At 47.8% G+C, this 15716-nt stretch overlaps 1 protein-coding gene and 1 pseudogene across 1 annotated transcript; both read left to right on the plus strand.

Annotated features, from left to right (window-relative positions):
- The first annotated feature begins 2000 nt into the window (after positions 1 to 2000).
- LOC118239204 lies at positions 2001 to 13394 on the plus strand (annotated as a pseudogene).
- Positions 13395 to 13804: 410 nt separating this feature from the next.
- Pyy (peptide YY) lies at positions 13805 to 14595 on the plus strand. Its single transcript, XM_027427704.2, has 3 exons — positions 13805 to 14167; positions 14276 to 14359; positions 14464 to 14595. The coding sequence occupies exons 1-3, from the start codon at positions 13986 to 13988 to the stop codon at positions 14486 to 14488; spliced, it is 291 nt and encodes a 96-aa protein (XP_027283505.2). The 5' UTR covers positions 13805 to 13985; the 3' UTR covers positions 14489 to 14595.
- The last annotated feature ends 1121 nt before the right edge of the window (positions 14596 to 15716 follow it).

The following is a 15716-nucleotide window of genomic DNA, read 5'->3' on the forward strand; positions in this document are numbered from 1 at the left end:
CCTTGCACATGCTAAGTGTCACTCTTCCACTGAGCTGTACCCCAGCCTCCAGCCTTGCTCCCAAAGACCACAGCTTGGGAGGAAAGGGAGATTATAAACATATACCAACTGTTTCAACAGCAAAATGAAACCCAAGGCTTTATCGTTCCTTTTATTTATTTATTTATTTATTTATTTATTTATTTATTTATTAACAATGAGGCTCAGAGAAGTCAGGCAAGTTGTCCAAAGTCACACAGGGATAAATGCAGGTGGCGCTCCATAGTCCACACCTTTTCACAGCCCTCAGGCCTGTAGGTATATGAAAACAAAAGGCATGGCCGGAGATGGTAAAAACACATCACTCTGGCTTGATCTCATTTTCTGTGCTGATGGGATTATTTGGTCAGAGGTCAGGGTGCTGGAAACTCCTGTGTCTGGACTTCAGCAAAGCAGTCAGTGAAATATCTCCTGACATCCCGTGGACTCAGGGAAACGTGTGGGCAACATGGCTCAGAGGCCGCAGGAATGTCTCAACATGAATCAGCCCTCTCCCCACCTCCGGATTTATTTATTTTATCTTATGTGTACAGATGTTTTGCCTACATGTATGTATGTGCATCATGTATGTATCTGGTGTCCTGAGCCATCTCTCCAGTCCCTCAGCACTAAAGGGCAGGTTCTGAAGCAGTCAAGTGAGCCAGGTATGGCCTCATGACACAGGGTTTGGTCCTTGGCCCTGCTATCTGTCTATTAGCTGTATCTATCTATCTATCTATCTATCTATCTATCTATCTATCTATCTATCTATATATCTATCTATCTATGTATCTATCTATGTATCTATCTATGTATCTATGTATCTATCTATCTATCTATCTATCTATCTATCTATCTGTCTACCTATCATCTACCTGTCTGTCAATCAATCTATCTCTATGTATGTATGTATGTATGTATGTATGTATGTATGTATCCATCCATCCATCCATCCATCCATCCATCCATCTGACTATCTCCGGGTCTCATGTATCCCAGGCTATCCTCAAACTCAATAAATAGCTGATATATCCTTGAACTTCTGATCCTTCTACCTTCACTGCCTGGGAGCTGAGATGAAAAGCATGTGTCCCCATGACTGGTTTATGTGGTGCTGGTTTATATGGAACCCAGGGCTTCATGCATGCTAGGCAAGTTCATTAACTGAACTACATATCCAGGCCCATTTTCCACTAATTTTATGTTATTTATTTATTTTTGAGACAAGGTCTTGTATATGTAGCCTTGGCTGGTCTGGACCTCCCTGTGTAGACCAGGCTGTCCTTGAACTCATAGAGATCCACCTGCCCCTGCCTTCTGAGTTCTGGGATTAAAGGTGTGTCCCACCATGCCTGGCCTCCATTTATTTTTAATTATTAAAGTAATAGGTGTTGGGCTGGAGATGTGGATCAGGGGCTAAGAGCACTGACTGCTCTTCTAGAGGACCTGAGTTCAACTTCCAGCACCCATGTGGCAGCTCACAGCTGTCTGTAACTCCATTTCCAGGGGAGCTGATACCCATGGCAAAACACTAATGTGCATAAAATAAAACTTAAATAAAAATTAAAAAGTAATAGGTGTATGGTATAGAAAAAATAAAAAAATACAGATGAAAGTGAGAAAAAGTGACTCACCTACATCTCAGCAGCTGTCAGTCTATTAAACTGTAAAAGAAACTGTTCCTAATAAATCTGAAAAATCAGCCAACAAAAGCTGCCTGCAGCAGTGCTCTTGCTTCCTGGTTGAGCATCTCAGGACTGACGCCCATCCCTGGTGCCTTTACAGAAAGCAAAAGAAACTACTGTTCACATTTAGACACATTCTGCCCATCTCTTCACTGTAAACAATAAAGCGTAACACTAAGGGCACTTAGGATGGGCTGGGACAGTGGGGCACAGTGACAGGCATTATGCACGATTAAATAGTCACTCGTAACTATTTGGGCACTGTGACCATATCTATTACAGAGAGCAAAACGGAGGATGACGATGACAACGGGCTCAGGCCACAGAGACCTGGTGAGGAGTGGAGGCAGGGACGGAAGAGCAGTTGTTTTATTAGTATTACTAATGCGTGTGTCTGGTGTGTGTGTATAGGCGGGCACGTGCCACAGCACCCATGTGGCGGTCAGAGAACAGCTTTGAGGCATTGGCTCTCTCCTTCCACCCTGTGGGTCCCAGGGATCCAACGCCAATGATCAGGTTTTCGAACAGCTCATCTGCTGAGCCATACTGCACCCCCTGGAGCGGGTTTTGTCCAGCTCTGAAGCTGGACTCCAAGCTGGGGTGGGCCCTAAACATTCGGGAAGTTCTTCAAGTGCGCCTGCTCGGTGCATCCTCCCTCCAGTCCCGTCCATACGAGACGCCATAGTCAGGCCAGCCTTGCCCCACAGTCTGTCCCTCCCACGTCTCCATCGGGGACTGTGAATACAGGGCTCGCCACCATGCTCTCATCTTGCTTCTCTCGAACTTGCTGGGTAGAGCTGGTTGCTGGGTAGAGCTGGGTAGTGACCCTGTGGAAGACTCAGACCTCAGCGAAGGCCAGCATCTTTTAGTAGTGCCCATGGTACCCATTAAGATATTCTGTTATTGGTAGAGGGTGTCAGCTAAGAAACTAGGAATTGATTTCTGACTTAAAGGTGCCTTTGGAAGGATACTGTTCTAAGCATTTTTGAGATAACTTTATTATTTGCAGTTTAAATTTCATGTGTGTGGTTGTTTTGCACACACAGGTTATCCTGTGTGTGCAGTGCCTATGGAGGCCAAAAGAGGGCATCAGATGCCCTGGAACTGGAGTTACAGAAGGTTGTGAGCCCCCATGTGGGTGCTGGGAATCGAATCAGGGTCCTTTGGAAGAGCAGCCAGTGTTCTTACCCAATGAGCCATCTCTCTAGGCCCTGGTAGGAATTCTTCAGAAACTATCTTCATGACACAAAACATAGCCTCATCTTTCCACTCTTTTTTTTTTTTTAATTTTATTTACTTATTATGTATACAACATTCTGCTTCCATGTATATCTGCACACCAGAAGAGGGCACCAGATCTCATTCAAGATGGTTGTGAGCCACCATGTGGTTGCTGGGAATTGAACTCAGGACCTCTGGAAGAGCAGTTGGTGCTCTTAACCTCTGAGCCACCTCTCCAGCCCCAAATATCCTGTTTGGTGATTTATTTATTTATTTATTTACTTATTTGGTTTTTCGAGACAGGGTTTCTCTGTGTAGCTTTGGAGTCTATCCTGGCACTTGCTCTGTAAACCAGTCTGGCCTTGAACTCACAGAGATCCACCTGCCTCTACCTCCCAAGTTCTGGAATCATCTTTCCACTCTTAATGTTCTCTGTCACTGTAGTTTTACCTTTAGGCAAATGTCATATAAGGGGAATTATATCAGGACTTACCCTTCTGAAATAGGTTTTGAGAGTAACCGAATTTATTCAGAGTATCAACACTTCATTTCTTACTATGATCAAAGGTAAAAAAGTCCGGGTTATGTCATACTTTAATCAGTCCTCGTTGGAAGGCTTCAGCAGTTATAACAGTCATGCTCAGGCTTTTCATGTGGACACATGCATTCACTTCCTGAAGATGAATAACTCTGGAGCATGATTTCTGGGTCATACCTCGGTGCGTTTGTTTTTATTAGTGTATGTTTCATTTTGTTTGTTTGTTTGTTTTTGTTTTTTCCAGACAGGATTTCTCTGTGGCTTTGGAGGCTGTCCTGGAACTAGCTCTTGTAGACCAGGATGGCCTCCAACTCATAGAGATCCGCCTGCCTCTGCCTCCCAAGTACTGGGATTAAAGGCGAGCCCCACAGCCCAGCCCTATGTTTCATTTTTGAAGAAGATACGGAAGTATTTTCTTAAACGGTCTCTCTGTTGGCAACCCCCCCCCTCAATGACCAGAGTGTTACAGTGGCTCTGTCAATGTTTATTATGGTAGCATCCTCCTAGGTGTGAACTGATACCTCATCATGTGGGTTCAGGGGATCCTCATGGGGCCCTTGATAGCCTGGACTTCACTATGTAGACTGGGCTGGCCTTGACTTTCAGCAGTCCTCCTGCCTCTGCTTCTCAAACACCAGGGATTACAGGCGTGTGGTACCAGGCCTAATCTCTTTCTTTTTTAATTTACTTATGTGTATATGACTTTTGATGGCATGTACCTGTGTGTGTGTGTGTGTGTGTGTGTACACGACTGTGCACCATGTTCATGTCGAATACCCCCAGAGGTCAAAGGGAGGAGTTGGATCCCTTGGAACTGAAGTTCCAGACAGTTGTGAGCCACCTCGTGGTTGTTGGGAATCAAACCTTGTTCCCCTGCAAAAAACAAGTGCTCGCAACCACCGAGTATTTCTCCAGACCCTCATCTTTATAATTTGTTTTTATTTATGTGTGTGTTTGTCTGAATGTACACCATATACCTGTGGGTATCTGAGGAGCCAGAAGAGTGTGTCAGATTCCCTGGAACTGGAGTTACAAGTGATTGGGAGCTGCCATTTGGGTTCTCTGCAAGAGCAGCAAGTGTTCTTTACAGCTATGCCATCTCTGGTCTCTACCTGCCCTTCCCCACTCCCCCTCCCCTTTTTTGGACAGGGTTTCTCTGTGTAGCTGGAACTAGCTCTGTAAACCAGAATGGCCTGGAACTCATGGAGGGAGATCTGCCTGCCTCTGCCTCCTAAGTGCATGCTGGGATTAAAGACATGTGCCACCGCCGCCCAATCCCCCTCTCCCCCACTTTTTTTTAAAGATGGCATCTCTTGGATCTGGATGTTGGGCTCAGTAGTAAACATTCGCCTGGACTCTAACCTCTGAAAACAAAACAAGGAAACAAGACACTGTCCACCATCTCATGGTGGTGCGCGTCTTCAATCCCAGCACTAGGCAGACAGAGGCAGATAGATTATCTGTGAGTTTCAGACCTACTTGCTCTAGATAATGAGCTCCTGGCCAGCTACATAGTAAGGCTACATAGTAAGACCCTGTCTATAAATAAATAATAAATAAATAGAATACAGCCTATAGTTTTATCTGATGTTTAAAAGAGTATTAGATCAGATGCAGGGGTGGCCAACGAAGGGGAGTGAAATTAGACCAAGATGACTTTGACTATGGGTGATCACCCTTCTAACTCTGCAGCCATGAAGCTCTCACTGTCAGTGCAGAGAACAGCCCTCACCTCACAGGCAAAAAGGGACTTAATCCCAAGAAAAATATGAGTGACCATGGCTCAGGGATGTGGGTTTAGGGTGCCCCAAATAACGTGTTCCAGTGAGGATATGATTTCAGGACATTTCTATAGTTCATGAATAAAGGAATGTCATAAATCAAGGCAGTTGTCAAATACATTGTGGAAATATCTACAACTACCAATTGGCCCATTAGCTGAGGTGTGGCTTTTTCTTGGGAACTGCAGTTTCCATAATCAGTCAATCAGTCTCTCAGACTCTTCAACATGGGTGTGGCTTCTATTTTTCTGAGAATTTCATTCATATTTCCTATGTCTGTGGAGGCCAAAGAATGCGTTAGGTCCCACGATCCAGGTTTTAAGAATTATTTGTTTTATGCATGTGCGTGTGTGCCTCTCTCTCTCTTTGTGTGTGTGTGTGTGTGTGTGTGTGTGTGTGTGTGTGTGTGTGTGTGTGTGTGTGACATTGTGTATGTGGATGGCAGAGGACAACTTGTGGAAGTTGCTGTTCTCCTTCTACTTGGTCAATCCCAAAGATCAGGCTTGGTGGCAAGCACTCTTACCTGATGAGCCGTCTTGTTGGCTCAACAACAACAACAACAAAGCCCCCATGCATCTTTTGCCATGGCATGTCTTCCCTATCTTCAGTAAGCTCAGCGTGTCTGAGAGTTCCTAGCTCACACCCACATCTCCAGTGACCCCCATTCGCTTCCAGCATTTGATTTTTTATTTTTTAATGGAAACACCACGAATGCTGTTGCCATTGGCTGCTGATTGGTTTTGTATAATTTGGATAAAAATGATTAACTCAAAATGTTTGGGTATCCCTAATCAGAGACAGTTGAAGCTGGGCCTAGTAGCATAAGTCTTTGTCTCATCAATCCAGACAGAAGCAAAATGAACTTGTGCTGAAAAAGGAACTGAGCCACTTGGTGGTACAGAGATAAGAAATATGGGTTAATTAAAGTTGTAAGAGCTAGTTAGTAACAAGCCTAAGCTATTGAGTGAGCATTTATAATTAATAATTGCTCTCTGTGTCGTTTGTTGGGGAGCCAGCAGCCCTGATGAAAACCACCACCTACAGTTGAGTAGAGGCTACTCCAGGGTAGGCAGAAGTCTGAGAGTCTGTGGCACTGATGGTGGTGTATATCGCCCGGGACATGAGTTCATCAAATTGATTACTCGTGTAAGTAGGACTTTGTGTGCTTGCCAGGTATGGCTAGGTCCCATACTGCAGGGCTGACGGTCGTCAGGACAGAGTGTGTTGTGACAGGAAAAGACAGGCAGTGAGACAGATCTTGACTGTTCTACCTCGGAACTTGTCGTATCTCATCATTTCCGATATCAATAACAAGTGGTTGAAGCAAGCTAATATCCCTCCTACTTAGTAGGGAGATGTTCTATTGTTTTCAGCTCTAGTATTTTTGGATCTAAAATAGGGAGCCCTCCAAATGGAGTTTCTTTTAGAAGATTTATTTATTTACTTATTAGATTTTTTAAAATGTGATTGGGTGTTTTTCCTGCTGCATGAATGTATGTACATGCCCCGCTGCCCATGGAGGTCAGGAAAGGTCATGGGATCTCCTGGAACTGGAGCTACGGATGCTTGTGAGTCACCATAAGGGCGTTGGGAATCGAACCTAGGTCCTTCTTAAGATCAGCAAGTGCTCTTAATCACCAAGCCATCTCTCCAGCCACTTTTGGAAGATATAAAATAGGTCCCTCCCAAACTAAAAACTGGATTAAAGAATACATTTTTTTTTTTTTTTTTACTTCTTGTTACATGAGTCTTTTTGGCTGCTTTGAATTCGTCATGGAAAGACCGTAATCAATTCTGAGTATTTGGCTATAATTTTTCAAAAAAATCCTCTAGCAGAAGCCGGGCGGTGGTGGTGCATGCCTTTAGTCCCAGCACTCGGGAGGCAGAGGCAGAGGATCTCTGTGAGTTCGAGACCAGCCTGGTCTACAAGAGCTGGTTCCAGGACAGCCTCCAAAGCCACAGAGAAACCCTGTCTCGATAAACAAAAAACAAAAAACAAAACAAAACAAAAATCCTCTAGCAGAGATAACTCAAACAGTTGACATCAGTTTTCACAAAATGCTCATTAACTGTCTTGTAAGGAACTAACTGCTGTTTTCCAGAGTGAGTAGCTTCCAGACAGAACTATTGGGAGTATCTTCAGCTAAAGAAGAGGAAAGCTTCAACCACTTTTAACAACTGATTTTTTTTTTTTTGGTAGTATCATTTGTAGTTAGTTCAGAGGACTGAAGACCACAGGCACAATGGCAATCCTGTACAACTTTGGCACATTCCATAAACAGATTTAAATATTTGTCCAGTAAGATGAATTCCACTATTAATTTAGCAATTTGCTTAGTAGCAATTACTTAATCACTATGTAGTCTAGTAATTTGCTTAATAAATAATTATTAAATAGGAATAATTCTTTCTAATTGAATTTTTCTTACTGCTAAGGCAGTGGCTTTCCAACACAGGAAAAGACTCATCCCACTGGGAAAACATACAACCTTGGCATTAACACGTATTTCCATCAGGGAGATGGTTCAGCAGGTGAAAAAAAAAAGTACTTGCCACGAAGGCCTGGCAGGCTGAATTCAATCCTTGGAACACACATTAAAATCCAGATGCAGAAGCACACATCTGTACTTCCAGTAGTCCAGCCAGTACAGCAAGTTCAGCCAGGAGCACTAGCCTAAAGCTCAAATGCACAGCACAGTGGCAGCGAGAGACTCTGCCTCAAAGCAAGGTGGATTGAGCAAACCAGCTCCTGGCTGTTGTCCTCTGACTTCCATACCTGTGCTGTGGCATGTGTCCCTCCCCCATTTTTAAAAAAGGAATATATGGCTCCTTTCACAGGAAAACACCAAATGGTAGATGACACCAGTTTGGTGTGCCCAGGAGGACCTGGTGGACGCAGGGAAAGAAGCTGGATTGGGAGGCCATGGTGACTTTCACAGAGGCTTCAGTAGCATCTGGAGAGGAGACGACCAGGTTTGTGAAGGTAAAACTGAAGACAAGCTCTAGGGAGGCAGAGGCAGACAGATCTCTGTGAGTTCAGGGCCAGCCTGGTCTACAGAGCGAGTCTCAGGACATCCAGAACTACACAGAGAAACCGTGTCTCAAATACCAAATCAAAGCACAACTGAAGACAAGGAATTGATCTCTGTCCCCAAGCTGGGCCACATGGCCAAGGACATGAACAACAAGTCCCCGGAGGAGAACCATTTGTTCTCCCTGCTTATCAAGGAGTCTGAGTTCATTGGCTTTTCCTAGCAGCATCCCTTAAGGATGAGGTTCTAAAGGTCACAGCAGTGCAGAAGCAGACTCAGGCACACCAGCAGAACAGGTTCAGGGCTTTTGTCACCCCTGGGGCTGAATGATCTTGCTGCTCTGGATGTTAAGGGTTCCAAGAAGGGTAGCAATTGCCACCCAAGGTGCCACCGTCTTGATCAGGCTTTCCATTGTCTTTGTGAGAGGCTGCTGTAGTAACAAGATTGATAAGCCCCACTCTGACGCACAAGGTGACAAGTCATGTGGCTGTGTCCCGGTGCCTTCATCTCTGGCCCCAGAGGTGCAGGCGCCTTCTCTGCTCCCATGCCCAAGAAGCTGCTGCTGCTGGCTGGCATTGATGATGGCTGCACATCACTCAGGGACTGCACTGTCACCCTGAGCAACTTTGCCAGGCCACCTTTGATGCCATCTCTAAGAGCTACAGCTACCTGACCTGGCATCTCTGGGTAGAGAACATGTTTATTAAGTCTCTCTGCCAGAAATTCACCAACCATCTTGTGAAACCTATGGAGAATCTCCATCATGCAGAGGCTCCAGGCTACTGCATAGGTTTTTTTGTTTGTTTTGTTTTGTTTTTCGAGACAGGGTTTCTCTGTGTAGCTTTGGAGTCTATCCTGGCACTCACTCTGGAGACCAGGATGGCCTCGAACTCACAGAGATCCGCCTGTCTCTGCCTCCCGAGTGCTGGGATTAAAGGCGTGTGCCACCAACGCCCAGTTGCATAGGGTTTTTATAGGAGAAGCAGATACTGAATTAAATATTTCTGTTTTTTGTGTGTGTACGTGTGTGTGTGTGTGTGTGTGTGTGTGTGTGTGTGTGTGTGTGTGTGTGCGCGCGTGTGCTCCAGGGCATGTGTGGTCAGAGGACAACTTTGCAGTTACTTCTTTCCTTCCACCTTTATGAAGTTTCCAAGGATGGAATTCAGGTTGCCAGGCCTACATGGCAAGGACCTTTACCAGATGAGCCGTCTCACTGGTCCTCCTATCTATTTTTTTCTTAATAACAAATTTAAATAGATTAAGTTGCTAAATTTGTTAAAATCCTATTATGAAAGGCACTTAGAAATGACTTTGTTAGAAACCGCCCACCCGCCTCAGCACCTCCGCTTTCTGCTCTGTATCTGTCTTTCACTTTGGGTGAGCATCGGGTCCTGCTCTGCTTAGACATGTTAAACACTCCAGATGTCTATTGATTCATCTCATCCCTTTAATCCGAAGGCACTGAGATAACCTGCAGGTTCCAAACCTGCCGTTATCATGGGTACAACAGAACCTTGCTGGATCATTCCCAGATGAGGGCAATCATCCATGAGGGTGAGGCTGTACCCCAGACCATGAGTCATCATCTCCTGGGAATCAGCCTGTCCTCTCAGGCAATAGAGACTTCCTTGGACCATCTTGAAGAATTGGAGTTGAGACAACTATCAATTAGATCACACCTTGACTTAAGACTGCTGGGGTTGAATTCAGGTTGTCAGGCTTGATGGCAAGTACCTTTACCTGTTAAGCTGTTTCGTTAGCTGTCCTTTTCCTTCTCTCTCTCTCCCCTTCCCCACCTTTCAGTCTTTCTAGTCAGGGTGTCTGTGATGGCTAGTTTTATGTCAACTTGACACAAGCTAGAGTCATCTGAGAGGAGGGAACCTCAATTGAGAAAATGCCTCCATAAGATCCGGCTGTAGACAAATCTGTAGGGCATTTTCTTAATTAGTGATTGGTGGGGGAAGACCCAGCCCATGGTAGGTGGTGCCATCTCTGGGCTGGTGGTGGTCCTGGGTTCTGTAAGAAAGCAGGTTGAGCAAACCATGAGGAGCAAGTCAGTAAGAAGCACCCCTCATGGCCTCTGCATCAGCTCCCGCCTCCGAGTTCCTGCTCTGTCTGAGTTCCTGTCTTGACTTCCTTTGATGATGAACAGTGATGAGGAACTGTAAGCCAAATAAACCCTTTCCTCCCCAAGTTGCTTTGCTCACGGTGTTTCATCATATAATAGTAACCATAACCAAGACACTTTGACGCATCCTGGGATAGCCTCAAGCTCTTTATGTAGCCAAAGGTAGATCTTGAACTTCTGATCTTGCTTCTACTTCTGAGTGCTGGGATTATAGATGTGTGCCACCATCAGTGCTGGGGCTCACACTTAGAGATCTCTGTGTGCTAAGTAAGCGAGTACTAGCTTTGAGCTACATCCCCTCCCCTGTTGTTTTGTTTTGTTCTGAAACAGGGTTTCCTTATATAGCCGAGGTTGACCTTGAACTTGAGATCTTCTCGCCTCTGCCTCCCTCGTGCTGGGATTATAGGTTGTGCACCCACGTCGGTAAGGAATGACTTTCTCTTGCCTTGTGACCTTGTCTGGGGAGGCAATGTCCTGTGTATCAGAGGTTCCTATTCTGGATACTGGCTTCAGGTGACTACTGATGTGTTTCAGAATGCTGTCACCTAGGATGAGTGGGCTTGAGCATACTAGACAAGGCAAGTGGTTTTCTTAGGTCCATCCAGCTCTCTAGCCTCCCTGGCCTGGCCTGGTCATATTAGCTCTCTGAGGATAAAGAATAAAGGGATCCCAGGAGTTCTGTCTCTGGATCCTTCAAGGACAAGTTGGAGGTAGGTCCTGGTCTCAAGTGCACAATACAATTGTTTTGGAAGTTTCCTCTCACAGACGTCAGCCCCCACTTCCCAACCCATCTCATGGAGACTGAGTCACGGGTCGATGATGGTTCATGTCGTGGGGCCAGCCAAGCCTATTGATCGAGGGCTGAGACATCCTCCCCACTAATCAACAGTTAATTAAGCCTTTGGTGAGGAGGTGGTGATTAATGAAGAGTCAGTTTGTCCTGTAATTGGGATTCGAAAGGGGAGGGAGTGCCAGAGATGCACATGGGGGCTTGGGGGGGGGGCTGGCTCCTGGTCCACACGGAGGGACCCTCTTGGGTTCAGCGAGCTTTCATACACTAAATCTGGGCCTTCCCTTAAATCCCCTTATTCCTCTTTGTCATCTTTCCTTGAACCTTGTATTCCCTAAGGCTGTTGGGGACAGTGTCCAGGCTTGATGAATCCATGTTCTTCTCACAGGCTCATTTATCTCTGTCTGGGGTCCATGCACCTACAAACCCCTCACCACCATAGCTAGCACAAATGTCCATATTACCATATCCTTGTCCCTTGTAGCCTGCTGTCCTTGTCTTTCTAGGCTCTGAGCTCTATTATCAGAGCTGTCCTAACCAGTGTCCAGGTTTCCCTCTGCCAGTCCTGTCTTTTTGTCCCATGGCCCTTGGCTTTCCCCCAAGGAGTAGAATTCCTTCCCTTCTGTCTTCTCCTCTCCAAACAGGACACTGGCTGGTCTCTCTGTATCTGTTTTAAGACAGAGGGGGTTCCCAAGGATGTGGCCGTGACTCTTCCCTGAGATGAGGGCTCCCGGAGGACAAGGCTGTGAGGCTCCCTAAGAACTATCTCGGTCCTTTCTTCAAGACTAGGGTGCACGTCCCTTTGACCTAATGTCCCCTTCCACCCCTGTACTCATCAAGATTCCCTGGTGCTGCTTCTGTTACATGGGGCCTACGGGACCTGGCTGGTTGATAAGGATCCATTTCCGGAGGGTACAGGTGACTGAACCCATAAAAAGGTGATTGAAGGAGTCCTGGATGCTCCATCTCAGGTGAGTTCTAAAAATAGCATCCACAGCCATCTGTGCTGGAAAGTGGAAGGCCTGGTCCAGGACTAGGGATCTGGGCAAGATGGCTTCTCTTGTTTCCCTGGATTGGAAGGGGAGGCTCTGGCAGGCAGAGAGAAGGAACTGGAAAAAACTTTACAGAACACTTCCCTATGGCCCTCTCTTCTTGATGAAACAGGTGGGTCTGATGGGGTTGGTAGTCTGGGGCTCTTCTTCCACTCAGCAACTCAGAGTAGGTTGTGATCTGAGACAGCCTATCTCAGTCCTGCTCCCATGTGTAACTCCTGAGCTTGGAGGTGCCGAGCCTGTCCACTGTCCATGCTGAGAAAGCTGTCCCCTGGGTCTGTCTGCTCTCTTCCCCTGTTTGAGCCATGGGTGACACCTCAGAAGTTCAGTTTTCTCACCTGTAAGATGGGGACACTTTGAATATTGTGCAGGAATTGATGTGCCATGTAGTACAGAATAAATGCTTAATAAACCTGAGTGGTTTTTTAAGTGGCCTTCTGTAGTAGGCACACTGCCTCCCTCATTAGCCCCAGAGTATAGTAATGGCTCTAAGGGGCTTAAACAGTGGCATGCACCCGGTCACCTTGGCATCACTCAGCCACAGAAGACACCCATGTGTCTTCTGGTTGGGGATGGGATTCTGTCTTGAGATGGCACCTTATGTTAGGTGTGCATAGCTGGTCCTGGGTCTGTCTGGTCTAGGCTAGAATATACAATGTAGCTGATGCAGCTGCTTCTGCAAAGGGAACTAGCCTCTTGCCTCCCTCTGTCTCTCTTTCAATGGAGAAAGGGCACAATGGAATGTCTGTCCAGTGAGAGCTCATTCTCGGGGCATCATAATCAGGTTGGGAGGCAAGGATACATGCTCCCACCCCTGCCTTCAGCAGAAGAAGACTTCCACTACATGTCCAGTCAGTCCTGGGATGCCAAACAGAAGCTCACAGGGTTGCTTCTTGGAAGGAGCTGTCACGGGCCCCACAGGCTGAGAGAACTGTGTTCCCTCTTTTCCATCCCCTTCTATGAAAAGGCTAAGGAAGATGAGCTCCCATCCCTGATTTTGCCCAAACTCTAGATTCACTTCCTGTGACAGCTGTGGGGTGAACGCCAGATTCAGGCAAGGCACCCCTCCAGAAGGACCCCAAGTCCAAGGAACGGCGCTGCCCCCTCAGCTCCTGCGAGGCAGAGACAGCACGTCCTGGCTGGGTGTAAAGTCAGCGATTGGCAGGGGTGGAGGGAGGGAGGAGACAAGCCCTCTCCTGGAGGATCCCCTCCCGTGGATTCCCCCCTCCCTTTGCAAGTGGGATATAAGCCCCGTAGGGAAGCTCTGAGCAGAGGCCAGAGGCTGCCCGCGTTGAGTAGCTGTCCAGCCCTCTAGCCTCGCCTGCTTTCCACCTCCTGCTTCAGGACCAGTCGCTGTGAGTGAGCGGGCCCCAGGGATGATCTGATATCGTGCTATTTTGTAGGGAAACCGAGGTCGGATCAGAGGAAACTGAAGCTGAGTAGTTGGGAGCTGGATGGGCAGGGTCTAGCTGGGGAGACATGGAGAAGCTGGGGAGGCTGGGGCGGGGTGGAGGGCAGCATTGCTTTCTTCCCTTATCTACCTCTCTGGGAGTGGAGAGGTAGGCAGGGCTTATGGCTGTCTGATAGACGAGGAAACTTAGGCTAGAGATACTGCAGGACGGGAGAAGACGAGGCGAGCCTGGTGACTTGAGACAAACAGTCTGAGACATGGGCCCGACGGCAGCGGCAGCCTGAGGTCGAGAACTCAGGACGGCCCACCCTCCAATGCTCCCTTCCTAGATGGCGCATAGGCCTTGGTCCGTCATGGTCGCAGTGCTGCTAGTCCTGCTCGCCTGCCTGGGAGCGCTGGTGGACGCCTACCCCACCAAACCCGAGGCTCCGGGCGAAGACGCCTCCCCGGAGGAGCTGAGCCGCTACTACGCCTCCCTGCGCCACTACCTCAACCTGGTCACCCGACAACGGTGAGCGCTGGAGAGGGCGGGGCGGGAGGACCCCAGTCTCCCGGGTTGCACCCTCCTCCCAACTCCACCTGGAGGCCTGACCACGCCCCTTTGTGGTCCCACCCCCAGGTATGGGAAAAGAGACATCCCAGACGCTGTCTTCTCCAAACTGCTCTTCACTGACGACAGAGAAAACCTCCCCATCAGGTCTCGGTAAGAAACACCCGCCCTCCACGACACGACACGCATCCCCTGGAGAGTGGCCTGGTCCCGTCACTTACACCTCCCATTCAATTAATCTCTTTTCCCTCCTGCAGGCCAGAAGGTGCCTACCAATGGTGAAGACCCCAAGTCCTCTTTCGAGATGTGTTAACTATACCGACTTCATTTGCATATTTGGTTCCAAGAGGGGACTCCGTATCTTGGTGTCCCGGGTGCCCAGGCTTGGGGGCCGTGTGTGTTCATTTCCCTGTCCCTAAATAAAAAAAAGCAAATTTCACACAAAATAACGCGCGTGGGTTTATTTTTCCGTCCCTTTCGCTTTTGTGGAGGTGGCGTCAGTGGTGTGTAAGGTGACAGCTTGAGCCGCACGCAGGAAACACTGGTGGCTAGGAAAGAGGATTCTGAGGAAAGGAGAGGGCGTGGTGGGAGAGTTCAGCATAGACACCTCTTCCCAGCCCCGGGCTCCCAAAGGACCTGGGAAGGCACTCTGGGGGAAGGGAGCCTAGAAGAGTGTGGGTGGAGTGGATTCTGAGGAGGGTCCAGAAAAGATCAGTACGCAAGTGCGTTTGAGGGCGGTCCAGGAGAGTGGCAGGGAGAAGTTCCCCTGAGCAGCCCTGTGTTAGTCCCAGGGCCATGGAGGACAGAGGGTTAGGGTCTAGGATGACCCTGGAGGAAGAGAACTTGGAGAGGTGATGTGTGGTGTACCGAGTGAGGAGGTAGATAAGTCACTTCCTCATTCCCTGAACAAGGCGAGCAACCAGACTGTGGAGGTCTCCTTCTCCCTGCAACAGCTGGAATTTCCCATACTCCCGAATGCAGGCTTGATGTCTATCACTAACTGTTTTTCTGGTGAAAAGGCCTGGGAATACCCCCAATTCGCTCTTTCCCCATTAAACACTGAGGTTTAAAGTGCTGTGGGTGTTTAAACTGTAGTCTAACCTGAGCCCCTGGATGTCTGTTATTGCAGGAAGTCCATTAATTTGGCCCATTTAAGCCTTTTTGCCTTCTCTGGGTACCTAGCTCTCCCTCTCTCCCCCTCTCCCTCTCCCCCGCTACTTCTCTGTTTACTATGAAACACATCCATTTCTCTTGTGTTCTGTTTTCCTAGGTCTTGCAGGGTTGCGTGGGGAGCGGTGCTGGTGAAAGGGCATATGTGCCCTATACTCTGTTAAGCAGGACCTTCCTGGGGAGGTGGCCAGGGAATGAGAGGGAGGTGATCATGATGAAGCCAAGGCTACAGATCCAGAGAAAGGGTGTCAGTCAGGAAGGCGGGATGGTATCGCTGTGTGGAGGGGGGAGGCAAGCAGGACTGGTGACCCTGGAAGGAGAGTAGCCTCTGCTACAACAC

This window comes from Cricetulus griseus, chromosome 7, assembly GCF_003668045.3.
Source record: "Cricetulus griseus strain 17A/GY chromosome 7, alternate assembly CriGri-PICRH-1.0, whole genome shotgun sequence".
Classification (NCBI taxonomy): domain Eukaryota; kingdom Metazoa; phylum Chordata; class Mammalia; order Rodentia; family Cricetidae; genus Cricetulus; species Cricetulus griseus.